A 24,321-nucleotide genomic window follows, 5' to 3' on the forward strand; every position below is an offset into this window, starting at 1 on the left:
GTGGTTAAGAAAGCGCAACAGAGACTCCAACAGTATTGCAAAAGAATGATGTCAATCAACATTTGATTATCTCCTTCTACCGGTCCACAATAGAAAGTGTCCTTTCATACTGCATCACGGTGTGGTATGCTGGTTTGACATCATCTGATAGGAAGTGCCTACAGAGGGTGGTGAATACAGCACAAGATATTATGGGCTGTCCCGTGAATCCGCTGGATGACATCGCAGAAGAACGTTGCCTCAGGAGAGTGAGGAAAATTCTCAGGGATGATTCACACCCTGGCCGGCACTTTCTTGATCTCCTGCCCTTGGGCAGAAGATATAGAAGCAGGATTAGTCACACCAACAGGGTGAAGTTACAGATAGGTAGCCGTGTTGGTCTGCCATAGTTAAAACAAAATTAAAAAATTCCTTCCATTAGCACCTTAAAGACCAACTAAGTTAGTTCTTGGTATGAGCTTTCGTGTGCATGCACACGAAAGCTCATACCAAGAACTAACTTAGTTGGTCTTTAAGGTGCTACTGGAAGGAATTTTTAAATTTTGTTTCAACAGGGTGAAGAACAGCTTCTATCCCTGGGCAGTTAGACTGCCGAATAAAAAAATAACAATAGGGCAACTGACTTTCGGGTTTGGTAGGTGTGCGTCAGTAAACGAGGGGAATTAAGGCTAAGAGAGCTGAGTGGGGGGTGCTTGTGTAATCTCACTGTACAGTATACAAGTTGTACAAGTGACAATAAAGTATTCCAATTTCAATTATCCTCAAAACGCTTTGCAAACAAGTCACAGCGAGCTACCGTTGGTTCTATCACCTCCTTTGGGTCAGGCTGTAAAAGGCCCCGTACAACCCAGAAAAGTTCTGCTGGATGACATAACAGGGATGCAATGGAGGCAGCAAAGTAGACTTTCTTTGCTGCCTTCACTGCCACTGGGTAGGCTCGATAATGAGCCTTTACCAGTGTTCAGTTGCATTCATTCAGATCGTTCCTCCCCTTGCGTTAAAGCTGTCTCCCAGCTTGTTTCCTCATCTTAAGCTCTGGAGTATACCAGGGGGCCAATTGGGCTCCACAAGGTGGGAGAGGGCACTCACAGGCAATCATATCAATAACCCAAGCCATTCGGGTGTTCCAGAGGTCAGCCAGAGCTTTGACAAGGACCACCAGTCATATCAGCCGGAAAAACCCCCAGAACCGTTTGGAACCCCACTGGATCCATCAGTCTCCAAGGGCCGGCCTTCCTAATACAGCGGTGCCTCGCAAGACGAAAAGAATCCGTTCCGCAAGTCTCTTCGTCTAGCAGTTTTTTCGTCTTGCGAAGCAAGCCCATTGACGGCTTAGCGGATTAGTGCTATTAGCGCTATTAGCGGCTTTTAGCGGCTTAGCGGATAAGCGGCTTAGCGGCTTAGAAAAAGGGGGGGAGGGGAAAAAACCCGCAGGAACTCGCAAGACATTTTTGTCTTGCGAAGCAAGCCCATAGGAAATTCGTTTTGCGAAGCACCTCCAAAACGGAAAACCCTTTCGTCTAGCAGGTTTTCCGTCTTGCGAGGCGTTCGTCTTGCGGGGCACGACTGTAGGTCCCCCGCCTCTGTGGAGGGGGGAAAGTGTTAACATCCTAAATCTTAACAAGAAGTGATCAGAACATGACAAGGGACTGATGTCAATGTCTCCCACCCTCAGATCACCCTCTTCCTGCTCAGCCGAGAAAACAAGGTCCAGAGTGTGGCCTGCCATGTGGTGTTGGTCCAGTGACATGTTGGGACAGCTCCACGGTCATTATGGCAGCCATGAAGTCCTGAGCCGCCCCAGAGCCGGCTGCCTTGGCATGGATGTTGAAGTCTCCCAGATCCAGCAGTCTCGGAGTCTTCAACACCACCTCTGAGACCAGCTCTATCATCTCAGGCAGGGAGACTGCTGGGCAGTAAACCAACAGAATCCCTAATCTGTCCCATTTCCCCAATGTGAGGAGCACACACTCTAGATTCCCACCCTCAACTGGACTGAAAGCCTGGAGATAGAGTGTCTCTATAGACCACAGTGAGACGTGGGTGGCGCTGTGGTCTAAACCACAGAGCCTAGGGCTTGCCGATTGAGAGGTCGGCGGTTTAAATCCCCATGACGGGGTGAGCTCCCGTTGCTCGGTCCCTCCTGCCAAACTAGCAGTTCGAAAGCACGTCAAAGTGCAAGTAGATAAATAGGTACTGCTCTGGCGGGAAGGTAAACGGCGTGTGCTGCTCTGGTTCACCAGAAGCGGCTTAGTCATGCTGTTCACATGACCTGGAAGCTGTACGCCGGCTCCCTCAGCCAATAAAGCGAGATGAGCGCCACAACCCCAGAGTTGGTCACGACTGGACCTAATGGTCAGGGGTCCCTTTACCTATAGACCACAGCAACTCGCCCTCCCTGACCCTCAACTCTGGCCTGATGCTGCACTGAGTACCCAGGTGGGCACAGCTGGGTGAGACCAACTCCACCCTGTTGACCCACCCAGGTCTGTGTGATACAAGCCAGACCAGCCTCCTCATCCATAATCAGATAATGGATGAGGGAGATTTTATTCTGGGCCGACCTGGCATTCAACAGCAGCAGTTGTGGATCCAAAGGCTGGCTGATATGACAACCACAATTCCCCAGGTTGGAGGAGGGGCTGGTCACTAACTGCCTGTGCCATGTGCCCCTTGCCCGGCCTGCCCCTCCTCCCACACCATCCCTCCCCCTCCCCAGAACCACTGAAATTGGGCCATTGGCTGCTGTGAAATTTAAAATGCCGACTATGGAATTGGGTCTTACCGAGTAAAGAAATAAAATAAAATTACCAGGTGTCCATGGCAGTATTTCAAGCTGGGGGGGGGGGCTGTTGGAATATTCTAGATTAGAATAAACCTGTAATGGCTTTGAACAGTTGCTAGGCAACGGAAAATTCCCCCAGCAACAGGGGTCCTTTGAAGGGCATGTGATCAGTTGAGTCTGGGTCAGTTTAAATGAGCATGTGAAAAAAGTCAGCATTAGGTCTCTGGCCGGATGGCTAAAAGGAGAAAGAGATTGTGTTTGTTTATTTGATTTTGGGGTTTTTCCCTTTATTAATGACCAGTGTAAAGTTTTGTAAATAATAAAGACTCTGAGAAACAGAACCAAATGGTGTTTATTCCTGTAGTGGGGATTTCACTAGGAGATAGCTGGAAAGCTGGTGTTGCTGCTGATGAGGTAAAGAAGTAAAAGACGCGGCAAACTCTAGAAACTACCACAAAAAGAGAAGAAAACCCAAGAGTAGATGATGCTCACGCATCAACAACATAGCAGGGGCAGTGAGGGCAAGAGGCAAGAAGGAGCAGCAAACGCAAATGGTATCCTTGTACAGGGGGCTCCTTTCTGGATATGGCCACATCACCTTCTCTCCATCCAGTTAAGCGAGAAGAATTTACAGTTCAAGGAAGCATTCCAATTGGTCAAACAGCGAGAGGACTAGAGTGGCCTGGCATGTGGCCCGCAGGCTACAAAATTCGCACTCGGGCCATAAAATAAAGGAGGAAAAAAGCAATGGTGTTTCCATCATCAGTTGTTGTTGGCATGCACCTGTCTAGAGAGACAAGGAAGTGTGCTTTGGGGTGAAGTCAAAATGCTGCGTTAGCAACACCGAAGGGACTTCCCCAGGGCACAAGCCTGGGCAGTGTGCCTGGCACTAGCTTGGCTGTTGGAATTTAAATAAATAAATAATAATAATAATAATAACAATAATTTATTTGTACCCCACCCATCTGGCTGGGTTTCCCCAGACACTCTGGGCAGCTCCCAACAGAATATTAAAAACATGATAAAACACCAAACATGAAAAACTTCCCTCAACAGGGTTGCCTTCAGGTGTCTTCTAAAAGTCAGCTGGTTGTTTATTTCCTTGACATCTGATGGGAGGGCATTCCACAGGGCGGGGGCCACTACCGAGAAGGCCCTATACCTGGTTCACTGTAGCTTTGCTTCTCGCAGTGAGGGAACTGCCAGAAGGCCGCATGTTGCCTGTCATTGTTTATAGAGTTTCTGTAATTTATAAGCCTGTGGACTCCACTTTTTTCAGTTCCCCAGCAGTCACCACCATGACCAACTAAACGTACCTTAAATAACGAAATGGTATTGGAAAAAAATCCCCTACTACAGCTATACGAAACAATGGACCCCACACATATCCCAGTGAGTTAAAGTTACTCGAGTTTGTCCCAGGATTTTGCGGTAACTCTTTTATGTCTGCTCAACTCTAATACTACTACTACTACTACTACTACTAATAATAATAATAATAATAATAATTTACACCCCACTCATCTGGCTGGGTTTCCCCAGCCACTCTGGGCAGCTCCCAACAGAATATTAAAAACACGATGAAGCACCAAACATTAACAACTTCCCTAAACAGGTCTGCCTTCAAACAAGGCACTCCAAAATGAAAAAGTTATGCACTAGTTTTTTTTTTTTTTTGAATTTTTATTTTCATAATTTCAGCAATGTTTCAAACTCATGTACCGGCTCCACAGCAAATAGGTTACAGGAGATTCCTGGAGTGGGAATTAATCCCAAACGGGGGATAGGGGAACAGAGCCTTTAAGTCCACCCAGAATTTGGCAGAGAAGCTTCCTTCCAGCGCCAAAGCAGATGTCGAGATGGCCCCAGAAGGACTCTCAACCAACATCAACCAGCCCCACCGAGGGGATGGCTTGCTATAAGAACTTTATGCTTCTCCAATGGGGAAGGAGCCATCGACGCAGCTTTAAGGGCAGCAAAAGCAATGGTCCCAGAGTCAGTCTTGACCACGGGCCATGGGGACTGGGCTGATAGGAGCGGCAGGTCAACCTGCGGAGAAAGTAACTCGCAGGAAAGCCTATCAGCTGGTGAAAAATTCCCTCCTCTTCCATGACCCACTGATTATGGCATAAGGAGCACGATTCACAACTCCAAGGGGACAGGGGAAGATGCCACAGCCACAAACGGAGCTTAAGGAAGCGTTCCAAGTTCCTATTTATAAAAGGCGGGTGCATAAGGAAATCTTCCAGAAGTTGAATATCCCATAATACGATGGGGACGACAGGAAGGTCTCAGCAGCCAACCTGCTTCAACTGAACTGCGGCAAAACATCTCCTTGGACCCCTGCTTTGGAAAGGCAATAGCGACTGCGAGAGTTCTGTGGAAGGGCAGAACCAGAACATCTGAAGTCCGGGATGAAGCCCTACGGAGGGATCCAGAAAACTGGAGAGCCTGGCAGCTTAAGGCTGGCACGCATCACAGATCCACAGGGGATCACCTTTGTCAGAGCGGCTGCCCCTTTAAGAAGGCCCCGATCCACCTCTATGGGGCAGGGGGCAGCGGCAAGCACCTAATGAGGAGCTCTGAGGCCTTCAGTAGCCCAGAGGCAGCGGGCATGGAGGAAATGGGGTCGCTGGGGGGTTGAACAGAGGAGGGAAAGCGAGTCACCCGTTCTGGAGCCTCTTCCCTTGGCAGATGCGGAAGGAAATGGCACTACCAAGATATTTCCTTGCCCCTGCCCTACACCCACTGTACTGGGTTCATGGCTGGACCCCCCCACAAACCACCGGGCATTCAACGTGCCACTCTAGGGGGCTTCAGCAGCTGTCTTTGAGGAGAGGACCCCAGAACTGGCCGCTGCAAACGTCACTGGAAAGGCCTTCTCCTCGTTTGGGTATTTGGGGGGGATTTGTGCCTGTGGCCCCCGGGGAGGGGAGAGGAGGCTGTGCCAAACCTTCCACAGAACTGGAGCTGCTGCTATCAAGAGGAGTTCACGTCTCAGCGCTGTTGCCTTCCCAGCCCCACTGATCCCTGGGCATTCAGCGTGTGCCGCCCCCCTGCAGGACGGGCAGATATCTATGCCCCGGAGGTTGCAAGTCAGGCAGGTGTGTCCCTCAGGCGGACACAGCCCGAGAGAAAAGAGGAAAGTTTGCCAAAGGAAAAGGAACTGGGGCTTATTGAGGCCGCAGAAACGGAGGAGGACTGCAGGGGGGAAATTAACAAGGCCCTCTCCGCCTGTATCCATGGATGGTGTGTGGCCACCGCTTTGCCACACCGCAAAATCCTAGCTGGGCCCATCTTGGCCAGGGAGAGGGACCCCCTTCCTTCATAACGAGAGGCTTGGCTATCCCAGGAACGCTGCTCCACTGTCTGACCCACATGGAGAGCGGTGCAGCAGGCCTGCAGTTTAGGCCCTGGGGATTACCATATTTTTTGCTCTATAAGACACACTTTTTCCCTCCTAAAAAGTAAGGGGAAATGTGTGTGCGTCTTATGGAGTGAATGCAGGCTGCACGGCTATCCCAGAAGCCAGAACAGCAAGAGGGAGCGCTGCGCAGTGATTCCTCTTCCTGTTCTGGCTTCTGGGATTCAGAATATTTTTTTCCTTGTTTTCCTCCTCCAAAAACTAGGTGCGTCTTATGGTCTGGTGCGTCTTACAGAGCGAAAAATACGGTACATCCTGGAGGTTTGCACGCAAAGGCAGGAAAAAACACACACACACACACACACAACCCGAGTGACTATCCCCACCTTACTGAGGCCTCGCAAAGGCTGCTGGAGATTCCTGGGAGGTGCAAGCCTTAAACCCCAGCACAGGGAACCGGGCCAGGGAAACCCAGCAGGGAAAGCACTTTCTCGTCCCACTGCTACCTCGCTTGCCAGGCTCAGAGAAAGTTGTGCCAAATCTTGGGCGGCCCTTTCTGCTTGCTTCTCACCCCCAGCCTGGCTCTCCGTTTACCGGTCTGCCTTCCTGCCACCTGCACAAAGCCACAAAGTTGTGCAGGTCTCGGGGGAGAATGCCCTGTTTTCTCCTGAGAGAGGGGTCCCCGGCTGCCTGGCTGAGCTCAAAGGGTCTGCCCGGAGAACGCTCTGTGTGCCTGTTTGAGGGCTGCCCCCTCAACGACGGCGGGTCGAATTCTCCCGCCTCAGGCCCTCAAGTCCCCTGGGACTCGTCCGGCGGTGTTGCACCTCTTGCAGTGGAACAGGCGGGCTCCGCTGGGCATCAGGGTCCCTTTGTAGGACAGCCACGACCCGCAGGTGTGGCAGCGCCGGCTCTGCATGCGGCTGTGGTTTTCCAGGTGTTCCAGCAGCAGTCCCTGGTGCACAAATGTCCGGTCGCATTGTGGGCAGCGGAAAGGCCAGTCGTCTGAGTGCATCCGCTGGTGGGCGGCCAGGGCGGCCGGGTCAGTGAAGTAGACGCTGCACTCCAGGCAGGGGGCGGGCCGGCCGGGCGCGGGAGACTGCTGGTTCTGGTCGAAGGCGGGCGGGCCAGCCTTGCTGCAAACGGAACAGGGCAGGGCCCAGTCGGCCGAGTGGACGCGCTCGTGGACGGCCAGCGACTTCTGGCTGGAGAAGCACAGGTTGCACTGGGCACACGGGAACTGGGCGCCGGGCGCATGCGTCAGAAGGTGCTGCGAGAGCTGGCCCTGGAACGCAAAGCTCCGGTTGCAGCCCGTGCACTGGAACTTCCGCTTGCGGCTGTAGGGGTGGTCGGTGGAGGCCGTCCGAGGCGAGCCGTCTGCGGCACACATCTCGCACTGGAAGAGGTTGCCTTCAACCGCTTTCCGCTCGGGGTTCTCCGTCGCGCTGGGTTGGGTGGCTGACTTTTCGTCGGTTTCCTCCTCCTCCTCCTCCTCCTCCTCTTCTGCGGCCCTGCAGGGCGTACGGCGTCCAGCTGGGGTGAAAAGCAAACTGTCTTTAGGAAAAGGGGGCTGGGCAGGGGCAAGGAAAAGTCTCCTGAGGCTCACAGGAAACTGTTAGATCGTTGGGTCCATCCTGCTCAGTACTGTCTACACTGGCAGGCAGCCGTTTTGGGGGATTTCAGATGAGGACATTCCCAGCCCTATCTAGAGAGGTCACTGGGAGCCGAATCTGGGACCTCCTGCGTGCCAAGCAGAGGCTCTACTGCTGTGCTCCCCTAAAAATAAAGCAAGATTCTAGTCCTCACTGTTCTAAATCTAGGGCTGATTTAACAAAGGCGTCAGAGTGTTGCTCCATGTAGCTCTGTATTGCCTACACTGACTGGTAGTTTCCCCCACCTTGCCGAGAGATGCGATCGGAGAGTGAGCCAGGAACGTCCCCGAATGTTTTAATTTGTTTTTGTTAATAATCTTACTGACTTATTCTTTTTGCAAACCACTTGGAAGTTTCAGCTTTTGAATGGAAGAGGTAAAGGTTCTGGATTATCACAAAAGATGTGGGAGGAAAGGATTAATAACAATAGGACCCACAAAAGGGAGGGTGGAAGTCCAGGAGATTCCTTGGAATCTTGTTTTTATTATTTATGTGTGATAAATTCTCTGTAAAAAAATATCTGGAAAACCAAATAAATTTTATATTAAAAAAGTTTTTACTTTTGAAAAGTTAAAATAAGAATAAGACTAAAAACAGATTATAACTACAAGGCACTTTCTAAACATCTGGGAAAGCTTTCCTAAGCAAGAAAGTTTTTAGCAGGTACCGAAAAGAGTACATAGTGAAGGCTGATATCAAGAGGCGGGGAGTTCCACAGTTTAGGTGCCGCCACACTGAAAGATTGAGTAAAGATCTTGCAGGATGTGGGTCTGGCTGAAGAATGCTATGGATCTTTAGGCAGCCTCAACATCTCCCCAACAGCTCTATTCTATGCCGAAAACTAAAAGGCCTTCCTCCTCTTTGCAGGGGGTTGGACTAGATGACCCTCGGAGCCCCTTCCGGCTCTACGGATTCTTTGATTTTATGATTCTTCCCAAGCCAGCCCTCACCTGCTGGAACCAAGACCTGCTGATCCTCAATGGGCTGTTCATCTTCTTCCTCCTCCTCTTCTTCTTCCTCCTCCTCCTCCTCCTCCTGTTTAATCCAGGCAGGAACAAGGGGCTCTGTGGATGAGAGAGAGGGGAGACCGAAACTGGTCATCATTCCTCAGCAATCTTTTACGCCCCCTGCTGCCCCCCCCAAACCCAACCGTCATTTTACCGATGGGAAAAGGCCGACATGCAGAAAAAGTCCAACAACAGCAGAGGCTGCGGACAAATGTCATCGCACACGGAGCTGCTTTTTTGTTTATCAAATCACTTTAAAATATGTATACTGCTGCATCATAAAATATATATTTTAAAGCGGCTTACAGCAACAAAAGCATAAGGCCATGGGTAGGCAAACTAAGGCCCAGGGGCCGGATCCAGCCCAATTGCCTTCTACTGTAAATCTGGTCCACCGACGGTCTGGGAATCAGCATGTTTTTACATGAGTAGAATGTGTCCTTTTATTTAAAATGCATCTCTGGGTTATTTGTGGGGCATAGAAATTCATTCATTTCCCCCCCCCAAAATAGTCTGGCCCCCCACAAGGTCTGAGGGACGGTGGACGGGCCCCCTACTGAAAAAGTTTGCTGACCCCTGATCTAAGCTTTAACTTTCTGTAAAGGATTTCTTTTAATAGTTCCTATGGGTAAAGACATTGGTAGGCAAACTAAGGCCCGGGGGCCGGATCCAGCCCAATCGCTTTCTCAGTCCGGCCAGCGGATGGTCCGGGAATCAGCGTGTTTTTACATGAGCAGAATGTGTGCTTTTATTTAAAATGAACCTCTGGGTTATTTGTGGGGCATAGAAATTCGTTCTTTTTTTTCCAAAATATAGTCCAGCCCCCCACAAAATCTGAGGGCCAGTGGACCGGCCCCCTGCTGAAAAAGTCTGCTGACCTGCATAAGACCATTTAAAAGCGGAGCCCAATTAACCATGGTGGAAGGAGGCGTTCTTAACTGCCTGCCTAGGACTGGCGGAGTACGGTAGGTGTTTAAACGTTGGGCACAGAAGGCGCCTGCTAAATCTCTAGTGGCAGGGAGTTCCGCAGGACCAGGCCGATGACGCTCAAGACTCGGTTTTCTCATTGTCATCAAATGAGCCTCACCAGCCCGGAGAACGGTCAACGGCGCTGCTGGTCTGTTCTTGGTGCTCATCCCAGGGCCCAGATCCAGGAATGGGCTCCTGGTTCTGTGCCCAAGGGGCCTCAACACTCACCGCTGCCGGGGCTCGCGGGAGACGCAGGCTCTTCCTTAATGTGGATTTCCTCCTGCTCTTCCTTAATCTGCAGCCCCGCCTCGTCTTGAACAGTCTGGAGTTCTTTGGGAAAGAAGGAGGAAATTACTGTATACAGTCATACCTCGGCTTAAAGGCGCTTCAGGTTGCGATTTTGAGTTACAGACCGCCAAAACCCAGAAGTACTGGAACCGGTTACTTCCGGGTTTCGGAGGTTGTGCATGCACAGAAGCACTAAATTGCACTTTCCGCATGCCCAGAAATGCCGTATCGCAACCCCCGCGTGCGCAGACTGTGGGTTGCAAATGCTGTGGGTTGCAAACGTGCATCCCGCACGGATCATGTTCGCGACCCGAGCATCTACTGTACTCCAAATGATTTTTCTGGGAATCAAACCTCAGCCCCCCCCCCCTTTTTTTTTGCTATGGCATTTGGGGAGCCTCTGACCCCAAGTCCAGCTAAGAACCAGGGTGGATAAAAATAAATGATTTTTTTAAAAATAAAAAAATCGGATTTTTTATTCAAATTGGATTTTTAAAATAAAAGACTTTCAGAGGTTAAGATCTTTCTAAAGATCGTTTTCTATTTAAGTTATGTTATAATACAAAGGCTATTCATCAGGAAATAAGGATTTTTAAAAAGTTTTTCATATAGCAGACCTTAAGTTCCTCCACGGGGCATACCAGGAGAAGCGGTCCAGTTCTGGGCACCACAGTTCAAGAAGGACACGGACAAACTGGAACGTGTCCAGAGGAGGGCAACCAAAATGGTCAAAGGCCTGGAAACGATGCCTTATGAGGAACGGCTAAGGGAGCTGGGCATGTTTAGCCTGGAGAAGAGGAGGTTAAGGGGTGATATGATAGCCATGTTCAAATATATAAAAGGATGTCACATGGAGGAGGGAGAAAGGTTGTTTTCTGCTGCTCCAGAGAAGCGGACACGGAGCAATGGCTCCAAACTACAAGAAAGAAGATTCCACCTAAACATTAGGAAGAACTTCCTGACAGTAAGAGCTGTTTGACAGTGGAATTTGCTGCCAAGGAGTGTGGTGGAGTCTCCTTCTTTGGAGGTCTTTAAGCAGAGGCTTGACAACCATATGTCAGGAGTGCTCTGATGGTGTTTCCTGCTTGGCAGGGGGTTGGACTCGATGGCCCTTGTGGTCCCTTCCAACTCTATGATTCTATAGGTACGAGGGTCCATCAACACCCTTAGTTGAAATATGCAGTGGTACTAACCCACGAAAAAAGAACAACAGAGCCATTCAAATAAGAACTGTGAAATTGAGCGGTCCGGCCAGGGTCAAGAGGACTCACCCAAGTCAGGGTCGATAGCGAGGTTCATTTCTTGACCCTCTTCTGGGTCGTCAAAGGGCCTCGCCTCCTCCTTGACCTCTTCCCCAATCCAGGGAGAAGCGTCCGTTGCAGCGATTGGGGATCCTGAGCCCAAGGAATGAATGAATTTTATTATTACGGTCACAGACCAGTCGTCCGGGACACTTACAATTTCAGGAAAACCATAAAACACAACAGGGATACATTGAATTGCAATTGGGTATAACAGAGACAATTCAGATATAGCAGCAGTTAAAAAAATATATATGTTAAATCTTGGTCACTAAAATATAACCTAAAATTATCATTTAAAACCTTAATCATTTTGGTAGTACAGCTTGTTCCCTACGTTTTATGGCAGTCGCACTGAATTTGGCCACCCTTAGCGTAATTTCCAGATCCTTGTCCTCTACCAGGAGTTTTAGACATTGAAGTTCGGACCCATTTGGAGATTTTTGTATAACAGGAGTGATAAAAACCGAGCGTATATCCCCGCAGAAACAGCAGCGTAACAAGAATCTGGTAAAGAAGCTGGTAAAATGCGGACTTGACTATGCTACCACTCAGTGGATTTGTAACTGGCTGACTGACCAAACCCAAAGGGTGCTCATCAATGGTTCCTCTTCATCCTGGAGAAGAGTGACTAGTGGGGTGCCACAGGGTTCTGTCTTGGGCCCGGTCTTATTCAACATCTTTATCAACGACTTGGAAGATGGACTCAAGGGCATCCTGATCAAATTTGCAGATGACACCAAACTGGGAGGGGTGGCTAACACCCCAGAGGACAGGATCACACTTCAAAACGACCTTGACAGATTAGAGAACTGGGCCAAAACAAACAAGATGAATTTTATCTTTGCACTTGGGCAAAAGAAATGAGAGGCACAAATACAAGATGGGTGACACCTGGCTTGAGAGCAGTACATGTGAAAAGGATCTAGGAGTCTTGGTTGACCACAAACTTGACATGAGCCAACAGTGTGACGCGGCAGCTAAAAAAGCCAATGCAATTCTGGGCTGCATCAATAGGAGTATTGCATCTAGATCAAGGGAAGTAATAGTGCCACTGTATTCTGCTCTGGTCAGACCTCACCTGGAGTACTGTGTCCAGTTCTGGGCATCACAGTTCAAGAAGGACACTGACAAACTGGAACGTGTCCAGAGGAGGGCAACCAAAATGGTCAAAGGCCTGGAAACGATGCCTTATGAGGAACGACTAAGGGAGCTGGGCATGTTTAGCCTGGAGAAGAGGAGGTTAAGGGGTGATATGATAGCCATGTTCAAATATATAAAAGGATGTCACATAGAGGAGGGAGAAAGGTTGTTTTCTGCTGCTCCAGAGAAGCGGACACGGAGCAATGGCTCCAAACTACAAGAAAGAAGATTCCACCTAAACATTAGGAAGAACTTCCTGACAGTAAGAGCTGTTCGACAGTGGAATTTGCTGCCAAGGAGTGTGGTGGAGTCTCCTTCTTTGGAGGTCTTTAAGCAGAGGCTTGACAACCATATGTCAGGAGTGCTCTGATGGTGTTTCCTGCTTGGCAGGGGGTTGGACTCGATGGCCCTTGTGGTCTCTTCCAACTCTATGATTCTAAGAATCTGGATGAGCCCAGGGAAAATGAGGCCACGCACCTCTTGCTCCTCACTTAGCACATCTCCCATGCCAAAGAGCATCCCTGCACAGGCACTCGCTGCAGGCTCAGGAGGGCAAGACAACCAGAACCGCCACTCAGAGCGGCTGCAACTTGTGTCTGTGCTTGCTTCTTTCCTCCTCCAGACCGTTCCCTTTTCCTCGTGTGCCACGTCCCAATTCTGAGATTCCTTAATGGCAGAACAGTGGTACCTCGGTTTAAGAACAGCCCTGTTTACGAACTATTTGGTTTAGAAACTCTGCAAAACCGGAACTTTACCTCAGTGTAAGAATGGAAGCTGAACGGTGGAAGGGCACCGGCGGCGGGAGGCCTCGTTAGGGAAAGCGCACCTCAGTTTAAGAACGGTTTTGGTTTAAGAAGACTTCCAGAACAGATTAAGTTTGTAAACCGAGGTACCACTGTACATTAAAAAATACGATGAGTTTTCCTTACTGGATCAGAGCCATCTAGGCAAACATCCTGCCATCACGGTGGCCAATCAGCTACCCCAACGTGAAGCCCAAAGCAATACCTGACATTTTATCACATGTGGTGGGAGTGTAAGAAAGTACAGAACTTCTGGGAAATGATATATAATGAGATGAAAAAGATGTTGAAATATACATTCTTAAAAAAACCAGAAGCATTTTTACTTGGTATTATAGGCCAAGACATTAATAGGCAAGATATCAAACTGTTCTTATACGCAACAACAGCGGCAAGAGTATTGTTAGCCCAGAAGTGGAAGCAAGAAGAAATTATGACGAAAGAAGAATGGCAGACGAAATTAATGGACTGTGCATAATTGGACAAAATGACAGGAAGGATTTGAAACCTGCAGGACCAGAGATTTACAGAAGATTGGAAGAAGTATATGAATTATTTGAAGAGCACCGTAATCCACAAATTACGCTAGTAGGACTACAAGAAGTTTTGTAAGGAAAAAATAAATGAAGTGTTACAAAGTAGAAAAAGATAGAGATATTGGTTATGAGTTTGAAATGTAATAGGGAAAATAAGAAATGCATACTAAGAGATTAGATTGGAAAATTTTCAGACAGGACTGATGGAAGTCAAAACATTGAATAAGATGTAAAAGGATGTTTAATTACTGTTGAAAATGATATGTTAAAACACACACACACACACACACACACACACACACATATATATATATATATATATATACACACAAACACACCGTATTTTTCGCCCTATAGGATGCACTTTTCCCCCTCCAAAAATGAAGGGGAAATGTGTGTGTGTCCTATGGGGCGAATGCAGGCTTTCGCTGAAGCCTGGAGAGCAAGAGGGGTCGGTACGCACAGACCCCCTCTGGCTCAACAGGCTTCAGGAAGCTATCCGCAAGCCTTGGGAGCTCCGTGGGAGTTCCCGCCGGGCTCCCTAGGCTTGTGGATAGCAGCCTGTTCTGGGGGCTGGGGTCGGGGGAAGCTCGGGCTTCCCCCGCCCCAGCCCCGCGCCTGCGGGGGAAATAATTCCCCCCCCCAAAAAAACTAGGTACGCCCTATGGGCCGGTGCGCCCTATAGGGTGAAAAATACGATGTGTGTGTGTGTGTGTGTGTGTGTGTGTGTGTGTGTATATATATATATATATATATATATATATATATATATATATATATGCAAGACCCGAGCCCAACAGCGCTCTTTGCTCTTTTCCTTCCTGGGCTCTGATAACGGAAGCAGAATGCTGCCATTGGGTCAGTAGCTGGTGATATGCTTAGTGTCCATGAATTTGCCTGATCCTCTTTTAAAGCCATCCAAGTTGGTGGCCATGACTGCCTCCTGTAGCAGAGAGTTCCGCAGTTCAATTAAATGCTGCGTGAAGAAGGACTTCCAGCCTTCAGCTTGGGGAAATGTCCCTAGCTGGATATCTCTTTTGTCTTGCTCATGTGATAAATAGCTTATAAAACACAGCTGGTGGGACAATCCCAGAAGGAAAACAAACGGTTAAAACAATGTACAATAATAAATCTAAAATTTATAAATGTAATAAGCGTATAGACACTTAAAACTTTAAGATAAAGCTACCGCAGAGAAATAACTCAGAGTCACCCATGGAACCGAGTTTGGGGATTTTCTTAATGAATTAGTTTGGGTCTGGGGATGGTCTGCGCCTACAGATCTGTACACAGAATCTGGGGACCATCTGGGTTGCCTTATGATCTTTGCTTAACAGGGAAAGGTCAAATTTTTGCTTTTCCGGGACGTCAGCGAGCCTCACCAGCAGGGGATCAATGGTCTCACTACGTGCCTCTTCATAAAAGGGACATCTAAAGAACAAGCGTTGTGGGCTTCCTATATCCCCCAATGAACAGGCGCAAAGTCTCTGAGCATATGGGACTTTTTTAAAGGATCCTTCCAGGACCGGCGAGGGCAGAGCTGAGCTTCTGGCGAGTGTAAAAGCCCTTCTTGCATTTTTGGATACGAGAAAGAAGAGAAAAATGGTCAAAGGCCTGGAAACGATGCCTTATGAGGAACGGCTAAGGGAGCTGGGCATGTTTAGCCTGGAGAAGAGGAGGTTAAGGGGTGATATGATAGCCATGTTCAAATATATAAAAGGATGTCACATAGAGGAGGGAGAAAGGTTGTTTTCTGCTGCTCCAGAGAAGCGGACACGGAGCAATGGTTCCAAACTACAAGAAAGAAGATTCCACCTAAACATTAGGAAGAACTTCCTGACAGTAAGAGCTGTTTGACAGTGGAATTTGCTGCCAAGGAGTGTGGTGGAGTCTCCTTCTTTGGAGGTCTTGAAGCAGAGGCTTGACAACCATATGTCAGGAGTGCTCTGATGGTGTTTCCTGCTTGGCAGGGGGTTGGACTCGATGGCCCTTGTGGTCTCTTCCAACTCTATAATTCTATGATTCTATGAGATATGCTGCCGGTGTGGCTATATCTCTCTCAATTTCTCCAATTTTATAGTCAGGGCACCTTGAGCACTCTCGGTGTCTATGATTCTTTGCCTGACCGTAGCTTCGCCTAGCCCAACATCTTGCTCATGTGTTTTCAACCCCAAACAGCAACACTGCCGCCAGGAAAGTGGAGAGGGCCATTTAAGGGAGAAGGGGCTTGATCTCTCATCACCCCACCCACCTACCTGGATCCACAGGCAACTCCTCCGCCTCCGAGTCTCCTGGGTCTTCCACACGGGGTTCCTCCCCTCGCTCAATCTGGGACAGGATCCTGGGCTTGGAAATGGCATAGTCTGGCCACGGGAAAAGGAGAGGCAGTCAGTCTCACTCAGAACAGGGTGGTGGGGCATGCACAATGGGCAGAAATGCCAGGGGGGCACGAGGAAGAGGATGGGGGGGGAGAGAATGAACATTAATTGGAATATAGAAGCAGCGTGCCCAAAAGCAGGTGTGGAACAGATTTTTTTTTCCACAAAGCAAAACATCCTTGATTGTTGAAAAGATCACAACTCCTGCACACTGGAGAAACTTACCCCTTTCAGCATATACTAAAAGTTATGGACCTCATGAACAAATCTGAATAAAATATACACACAATGGCAGAAGGGATGTTCTGTGATCTTCTAAACCACCATTTGTTGGTTATGGATGACACCACAAGCTGTGCTCAGTCAAAAAATGGAAGTCAAAACGTTTGAAAGTTGTGGCACAGATTTGATCTGATTTATTATATCCCTACGCCACTTTTAATTCAAACATCTACTTCCTTTTAAATGTTGGTTTGCTTTGTTCTTGTTCTTACGGTCTACTTTGCAGTTCCGTTCTGCGTTTTCACATCGTGAACTGAGACCTTCGGACGAAGGACGGCACACAAATTCAATAAATAACAATTGAAAAATAGCATTTGATTGACGTTGGAGTGAGACTGAGTTGAGAAATAAGACTAAGAGCACATATTGATATAGGCATGTATTAGATAATATGTAAAGAAGTATACTATAATAAGAGTACATTCATTTGTAAAAAAGGAATATACAACGGGAAAGACAGGAAGTCTAGTGTGTTGGTATGTATATGATTTTGGGGGGGAATTTGTTTTTGTTTTTTCTCTTTGTTCTTTCTTTCGTTTTGCTTCATTTTCTTTCTAGGTATATAAAATTTGTACAGTGGTGCCTCGCAAGACGAAATTAATTCGTTCTGCGAGTCTCTTCGTCTTGCAGTTTTTTCGTCTTGCAGAACACGGCTATTAGCGGCTTAGCGGCTTAGCGCTATTAGCGGCTTAGAAAAAGGGGGGGGAGGAAAAAAAACTCGCAAGAACTCGCAAGACGTTTTCGTCTTTCGAAGCAAGCCCATAGGGAAATTCGTCTTGCGAAGCACCTCAAAAGACGGAAAACTCTTTCGTCTAGCGAGTTTTTCATCTTGCGAGGCATTCGTCTTGCGGGGCACCACTGTATATAATTTTTGTATACATGTTGGAAATCATATTATAGTAAGTCCTGTAATGTAATATGATAACATTTAGCGATGTAATATAAGAATGTTAACAAATAAATAAAATGCAAATTCAAAAAAAAAAAAAAGAGAGAAATAACAACTGAAAAATAGAATGGCCTTCAAAGCGGCTTACAAGCAACAGGCAGTAAATCATTTGGTAAATTTAAGAGGGAAAGAGAGGCACAGATCCCACCTGGGTGTCGAAGCTCTTACCCAGCGACACCAGCATCTCGTAGTTGCTGCGCATGACCCCTTTGTACAGCTCCTTCTGCCCCTCGTCCAGGTTGGCCCACTCCTGAGCATCAAAATGGACCGAGATGTCGCCGAAGGTCACCGGCACCTGGGATGGAAAGAGTCCCAAACATCAGAGCTCCCGCCTCCGTCTGTCGCGTCCAGAGATCTTTCCCCCTCCACCCACTTTTGATCTCTTCATTCAAGGAAACAAAACGCAGCTCAGGTCTAGGGGGGTCTCAGCAAATCTTTCCAAGTGGTCTTGCCCAGTATACCTGAAGGAGCCTCTCCACCCCCATCGTTCAGCCCAGACACTGAGGTCCAGCTCCGAGGGCCTTCTGGCGGTTCCCTCCCAGCGAGAAGTGAGGTTACAGGGAACCAGGCAGAGGGCCTTCTCGGTGGTGGCGCCCTCCCTGTGGAACGCCCTCCCATCAGATGTCAAAGAGATAAACAACTACCTGACATTTAGAAGACATCTGAAGGCAGCCCTGTTCAGGGAAGTTTTTAATGTGTGACATTTCAATGTATTTTTCATCTTTGTTGGAAGCCGCCCAGAGTGGCTGGGGAAACCCAGCCAGATGGGCAGGGTACAAATAATAAATTATTATTATTATTGTTATTGCCCCAAGGAAGCAGCTGCGAAGACTGAATGCCCACCGCTCTCTAAGGCTCCTGGCCCAGTTCCTTCCCCAGCAGCTCAGTTGTCTTGGTGCTCTTTGCTCCACCCTTTTCAGACCTCTACTGCTTCTGGGAGACAGGAGAGAGGAAAGCTGGTCGCAGCAGGAGGAGGAGACTCCCTGTCTTCTTCCACAGGCTGCCAACACACAGCTTCCAATTTGGGGCTGACCTCTGCCACAGCCTCTTCCTGCTCACTAAACCTCACCAAATTCCCAACACTGCTCCCTCCTTTCCTCTGACCACTGGGCTCTGAGCCTTTGTCCCCTGGGGGTTCCCATGGGGATTCCCCGCGTCCAGCCAGTGCATGTCCGGTCAGGACTCTGCACCATTTCAAACAACACAGGGAGAATACCAAAAGCTAAAAACAAAGAAGGGATCGTTGTTAAAAAGTAAATTAAACTCCGGCAGAATGTTTGAAAATCCATAACAACACAGATGGTAAATAAGGCACAGCATAATAATAATAATAATAATAATAATTTATACCCCGCCCTCTCCAGCCAGAGCCGGGCTCAGGGCAGCTAACACCAGTAAAATTACAGTAAAAACATAATAGGAAAAAGAAACCAATTTAAAATACAGGTTAAAATGCATTTTAAAATGCAGCCTCATTTTAAAAGTAGCCCATGGATCAAAACCATAAGGGGAGGGAAACATATGGCTCAGACTGAGTCCAAACCAAAGGCCAGGCGGAACAGCTCTATCTTGCAGGCCCTGCGGAAAGATGTCACGTTCCACAGGGCCCTGGTCTCTTGGGACAGAGCGTTCCACCAAGTCGGGGCCAGTACCGAAAAGGCCCTGGCCCTAGTTGAGACCAATCTAACCACCTTGCAACTTGGGACCTCCAAAGTGTTATCATTTATGGACCTTAAGGTCCTCCGCAGGGCATACCAGGAGAGGCGGTCCTTTTCTTCCAAAGGAGAAGGAATAAAGTCCTGTCGGAATAAAGGTGTCTTCACTTGCAAGTGGAAGGACAACAAGGAGGGACTCCAGAGGTCATCTAGTCCAACCCCCGGCAAGGCAGGAATCACAGTGAAAGAAATCCTGACAGACGGCCAACTAACCTCTGCTTCAAAAAAACCTTATGTTATGTTGGAGGGGATGCCAGGAAACCGGGAATTATGTTCACATGTGGTGGGGGTGTACAATTTTTCTGGCAAAAATGTTAAAGCTGACCGAAAGTTCAGAGGCGGCATTATTATCAATTTACGACGGGGCGGAAGGTTCAGAGGCTGTGAAGGACTTGCTCACAAATTTATTGACAGTTGCACGAGGGGCAAGCAGAATATAAAACGGAAGAATGGTATAAAGAGGTGTGGCATAGACCTATTAATTATAAATTAACATGTGCCTTTAAGGTAAGATGGGGACCATGCAGGAGAAATGATTTTGAGGAGATCTGGAAGGTGTTTGTAGAATTTGTACTGTTAAAACAGAAAGGGGTCAAACCATCGCAAGAGGTGTTGAAATTTTGGGAGGTTGGATAGTTACAATGGAATGGTCTCAGTGGTGGGGTGCACATGTTTATTCTTATTTATTTATTACTTTGTCTAAAAATAAATAAAAATAAACCTTCCGTGAACGACAGTCCACCACCTCCCGATGGGAGCCCATTCCAGAAAGTTCTTCTTGATGTTTATTTTGGAATCTCTAGGCCCAACTATCTCACAGGGCTGTTGTGAGGATAAGATGGGGATTGTCACGTAAGCCGCCTTGAACTCCGTGGAGGAAAAATGGGATGCAAAAGCAATGAAGAAAAAGAATCGGAGTGAAAGAGTCCCTATATACAACTTGCACCTTAATATCAGCAAGACAAAGGAGATGGTGTTGGACTTTCGGAGGAAGAGAGGAGAACTAGCCCCGCTGTGTGGAGAGACTCTCTTCCTTTAAAGTCCTAGGAGTTTATCTCAGTGAAGACCTTACTTGGAAAATCAATACAATCTAGATGGTTAAGAAAGCCCAACTGAGACCCCATCTCCTCAGAGTATTGCGGAAGAACAATGTCAATCAACATTTGATGATCTCCTTCTACTGGTCCACAACAGAAAGTGTCCTTTCATACTGCATCACGGTGTGGTATGCTGGTTTGACATCAACGGATAGGAAGAGCCTACAGAGGGTGGTGAATATAGCACAAGATATTATGGGCTGTCCTGTGAATCCCCTGGATGACAACGCGGAAGAACGTTGCCTCGGGAGAGTGAGGAAAATTCGCAGGGATTGTTCACACCCTGGCCGGCACTTTCTTGATCTCCTGCCCTCAGGGAGAAGATATAGAAGCAGGATTAGTCGCACCAACAGGGTAAAGAACGGCTTCTATCCCTGGGCTGTTAGGCTGCTGAATGAAAAGATCACAACAGGGCAACTGACTTTGGGGTTTGGTGGGTAAACGAGGGAAATTAAGACTAAGAGAGGTGAGTGGGGGTGTTTGTGTAATCTCACTGTATACAAGTTGTACAAGTGACAATAAAGTATTTCAATAAAAGCCTCCAAGGAAGGAGCGTTCAACACACATAGTTTGTATAATTTACATATAATTTGTAGTGCAAATTAAGCCAAACAGGGCAAGGTTACCTGAGGGATTTCTCCTTTAACGCCCGGAGGAAGCCTCAAGATCCAGAAGTTGCGGTTCTTCAGCAGGTTCTCCAAGTTGTCCAGCCTCCTCTGGAGTAGGCTGTTCTCCCGGATCAGGGTCCCGAGCGCAGACAGCTTGCTCTCCAGCTCCCGCCCCATCTCCGCCACCACCCTCTCGCAGACAACCCACTTCTCCTCCGCAGCCACCATCCTCCTCTCCAGGCCCTGAAGCCGGGCGCCGTGAGAAGGAAGCGCCATGTCTGTGTCTTCCACGGCAGACCACAAAGACGTCTCCGGGACGGGCACCTTCCTCTCCCCGTTAAACGTGGCCTTGCAGGGCGCCGCAGGACACGACGGCAGCTGGCGGCCGGATTCTGAAACCTCAAACTCCATGGCTTGATCTGCAAGGGGTGGAGGAAATGGAATCAGGAAATTGTAGAGTCGGAAAGGTCCACCAAAGGTCATCCAGACCAACCCCGTGTGATTCAAGCGCTGGATGAGAATCGAGCCTCCAACACTATTAGAGAGCAGGAAAAGAAATGCCTTTCAGAGGCCGCTTACCAGAAGCTGTGAAATTTCACCGCTGGGGACAGGGTCCTGGGTAAGAGTCGTTTGCCAGGTTTTGATGCCCCTTATCGGAACCAAAACACCAAAGCTGGAGAGAGATGTGGAGAGGGATGCCCTTCACCCTAGGAAAGGGGGCCTTGGGGGAAAGTTGGCAAGCTGCCAAGAGGGAAGAAAGCCAAAAGCTTAGATGCCACCCTCCCTTAAGTCCCATACCCCAAAGAAAAGGTGTATTTTCTTCCCCCCCCCCTTTTCAAGCCAGAGCAGGGCAGGGCTCCTGCTGCACCCCCAGAAGAATCTTTCGAAAGCAGCAGAGCCCTCAGCTCCTTCGCTGCACCCCCAAAATAATCAGCAGGAATCTTCCCTGCCTCTCTTCTGCTTTATCCGACCTAAGGCGTCGTCAAGGAATCCCCAAAGTGCTTTGCTGCACCCCAAGGCACCCTGAAATGCAGCTGCCTAGCTCTTCTGCACCCAAGGCACCCTGAAATGCAGCTGCCTAGCCCTTCTACAGACAAGGCACCCTGAAATGCAGATGACCAGCCCTTCTGCACCCAAGGCACCCAGAAATGCAGCTGCCTAGCTCTTCTGCACCCAAGGCACCCAGAAATGCAGCTGCCTAGCCCTTCTACAGACAAGGCACCCTGAAATGCAGATGACCAGCCCTTCTGCACCCAAGGCACCCAGAAATGCAGCTGCCTAGCCCTTCTGCACCCCAAGGCACCCTGAAATGCAACTGCCTAGCCCTTCTGCACCCAAGGCACCCTGAAATGCAACTGCCTAGTTCTTTTGCACCCAAGGCACTCTAAAATACAGATGATCAGCCCTTCTGCGCCCAAAGACACTCTGAAATGCAGATGACTAGCCCTTCTGCACCCCGAGGCACCTTAAATGCAAATGATCAGCCCTTCTGCACCCCGAGGCACCCTGAAATGCAACTGACCGGCCCCTCTGCGCTCTTCCCCCATCTCTTTGTAATACCCTCAGCCCGCCCAGCCGCTTCTCTCCCGCTTTTGTCTCCCGCGCAGAGCCCCACACTTGCCTTGGGTCCGTGGGGCCGGCACTGCGCATGCTCGCGAGGACCAGGCCTGGGCGACGAAGCCGCGGCTCCCCGGGAGCGACTCCGCACCGCCACCTGCGGGCCAGGAGGAGAAGCGCAAGGAGCCGGCCGCCGGAGGGCTACGCAAGATCCCCGCTTCACCGGATTGGCGCACAGGGTGGAGGTATTTGCATAGACACGCCCCCTTCCATGTACCACGCGGAGATCCCTGCTCTACCGCTGTCGAACTACAACTCCCATCATCCCTTTCCACGGGGCACGTTTGCTGGGGCTGATCGTTGCTTATCTATGGTTGCATTTATTTGTTGCAGACTTGATTTTATTTTAGGTTGCATTTGTTGCAGACTTTTAGAAGACATCTGAAGGCAGCCCTGCTTAGGAAAGCTTTAATGTTGTATTTTAATATTCTGTTGGAAGCCACGCTTCCCTGAGCAGGGCTGCCTTCAGATGTCTTCTAAATGTCAGGTAGTTGTTCTTCTCTTTGACATCTGATGGGAGGGCGTTCCACAGGGCAGGTGCCACCACCGAGAAGGCCCTCTGCCTGGTTTCCTGTAGCTTCACTTCTCGCAGCGAGGGAACTGCCAGAAGGCTCTCGGCGCTGGACCTCAGTGTCCGGGCAGAACAGCGGGGGTGGAGACGCTCCTTCAGGTCTACTGGGGCTTTGAGGCTGTTTAGGGCTTTCAAGGTCAGCACCAACACTTTGAATTGTGCTTGGAAACATACTGGGAGCCAATGTAGGTCTTTCAAGACCGGTGTTATGTGGTCTCGGCGGCCGCTCCCAGTCACCAGTCTGGTTGCCGCATTCTGCATTAGTTGCAGTTTCCAGGTCACCTTCAAAGGCAGCCCCACATAGAGCTCATGGCAGTAGTCTAAGCGGGAGATGACCAGAGCATGCACCACTCTGGCGAGACAGTCCGCGGGCAGGTAGGGTCTCAGCCTGCGTACCAGATGGAGCTGGGAGACAGCCGCCCTGGACACAGAATTGACCTGCGCCTCCATGGACAGCTGTGAGTCCAGAATGACTCCCAGGCTGCACACCTGGTCCTTCAGAGGCATAGTGACCCCATTCAGGACCAGGGAATCCTCCACGCCAGCCCGCCCCCTGTCCCCCAAGAACAGTACTTCTGTCTTGTCAGGATTCAACCTCAATCCATTAGCCACCATCCATCCCCCAACCACCTCCAGGCACTAGTTCAGCCCCCTGGAATCTTTGCCCAACATGGGTCTCAAACCCACAATCCTGGTATCGATAGTCTCCTGCTCTACCAACTGGCATTCAGTTAAGGTTTACTCAGAGTTAGACCCACTGAAATCAATGAGCACGAATCAGTTAGGTCCACTCATTTCAGAGGCTCCACTCGGAGCAGAACTCAGTTGAATGCGGCCCTCAATAACTGGGGTGTCATTGGTGGTGGTGCAAACTTCCCCACTGCTGGAGCCCATAAGAGTGTGAGCAGATGGCAGTATGGCTGGTGATACTGCAAGATCACCTCCGTCACTTTGTGAAAACTCGATGAGTTTTCAGTCTCATGTTGAGGGTGATGCAAACACTGCAGGGTGTGCAGATCGCAGAAGTGCAGAACACGGAATTGGGTTCAGAATTCTCTTCCTTCTTTAAAAGTGTCTTGTCCCTGTGGCTGCAAATATATCCTTGTAACTTTGTGATCTAGCAAAAATCTTAAAAAGCTGGAGAGCTGGCGGAATAAGGTGGTTATGGTCAGGTTATTACAGGGATAATAATAATAATAATAATAATAATAATAATAATAATATTTATACCCCACCCATTCTGCAGGGTTTCCTCAGCC

General features: G+C 48.9%; 1 protein-coding gene across 2 annotated transcripts; it reads right to left on the reverse strand.

Annotated features, from left to right (window-relative positions):
* Positions 1-4,447: 4,447 nt before the first annotated feature.
* LOC307199156 (uncharacterized protein) lies at positions 4,448-22,572 on the reverse strand. Of its 2 annotated transcripts, none has more exons than XM_079946845.1 (9): positions 22,496-22,572; positions 21,454-21,615; positions 20,893-21,293; positions 17,623-17,749; positions 16,101-16,208; positions 11,334-11,456; positions 10,003-10,104; positions 8,749-8,862; positions 4,448-7,679 (listed from the first exon to the last, which is right to left on the reverse strand). In XM_079946845.1, the coding sequence occupies exons 3-9, from the start codon at positions 21,283-21,285 to the stop codon at positions 6,931-6,933; spliced, it is 1,716 nt and encodes a 571-aa protein (XP_079802971.1). In that variant the 5' UTR covers positions 21,286-21,293; positions 21,454-21,615; positions 22,496-22,572; the 3' UTR covers positions 4,448-6,930. The 2 variants fall into 2 exon arrangements, with proteins under 2 accessions (XP_079802971.1, XP_079802972.1); XM_079946846.1 differs by lacking the exon at positions 22,496-22,572 and adding an exon at positions 22,435-22,480.
* Positions 22,573-24,321: the final 1,749 nt, after the last annotated feature.

Source organism: Podarcis cretensis (genome assembly GCF_951804945.1).
Source record: "Podarcis cretensis genome assembly, chromosome: 12".
Taxonomy (NCBI): domain Eukaryota; kingdom Metazoa; phylum Chordata; class Lepidosauria; order Squamata; family Lacertidae; genus Podarcis; species Podarcis cretensis.

What these genes read in the sequence shown, in the direction of transcription:
- LOC307199156 (XM_079946845.1), bottom strand. Translation starts at nt 21,285, where the DNA reads ATGGAGTTTGAGGTTTCAGAATCCGGCCGCCAGCTGCCGTCGTGTCCT. An exon ending in TTAAAGGAGAAATCCCTCAG is followed by an intron (nt 17,750 to 20,892) that starts GTAACCTTGCCC and finishes TTTCCATCCCAG; the next exon opens with GTGCCGGTGACCTTCGGCGA. An exon ending in GCAGGTCTTGGTTCCAGCAG is followed by an intron (nt 7,680 to 8,748) that starts GTGAGGGCTGGC and finishes TTTTCACCCCAG; the next exon opens with CTGGACGCCGTACGCCCTGC.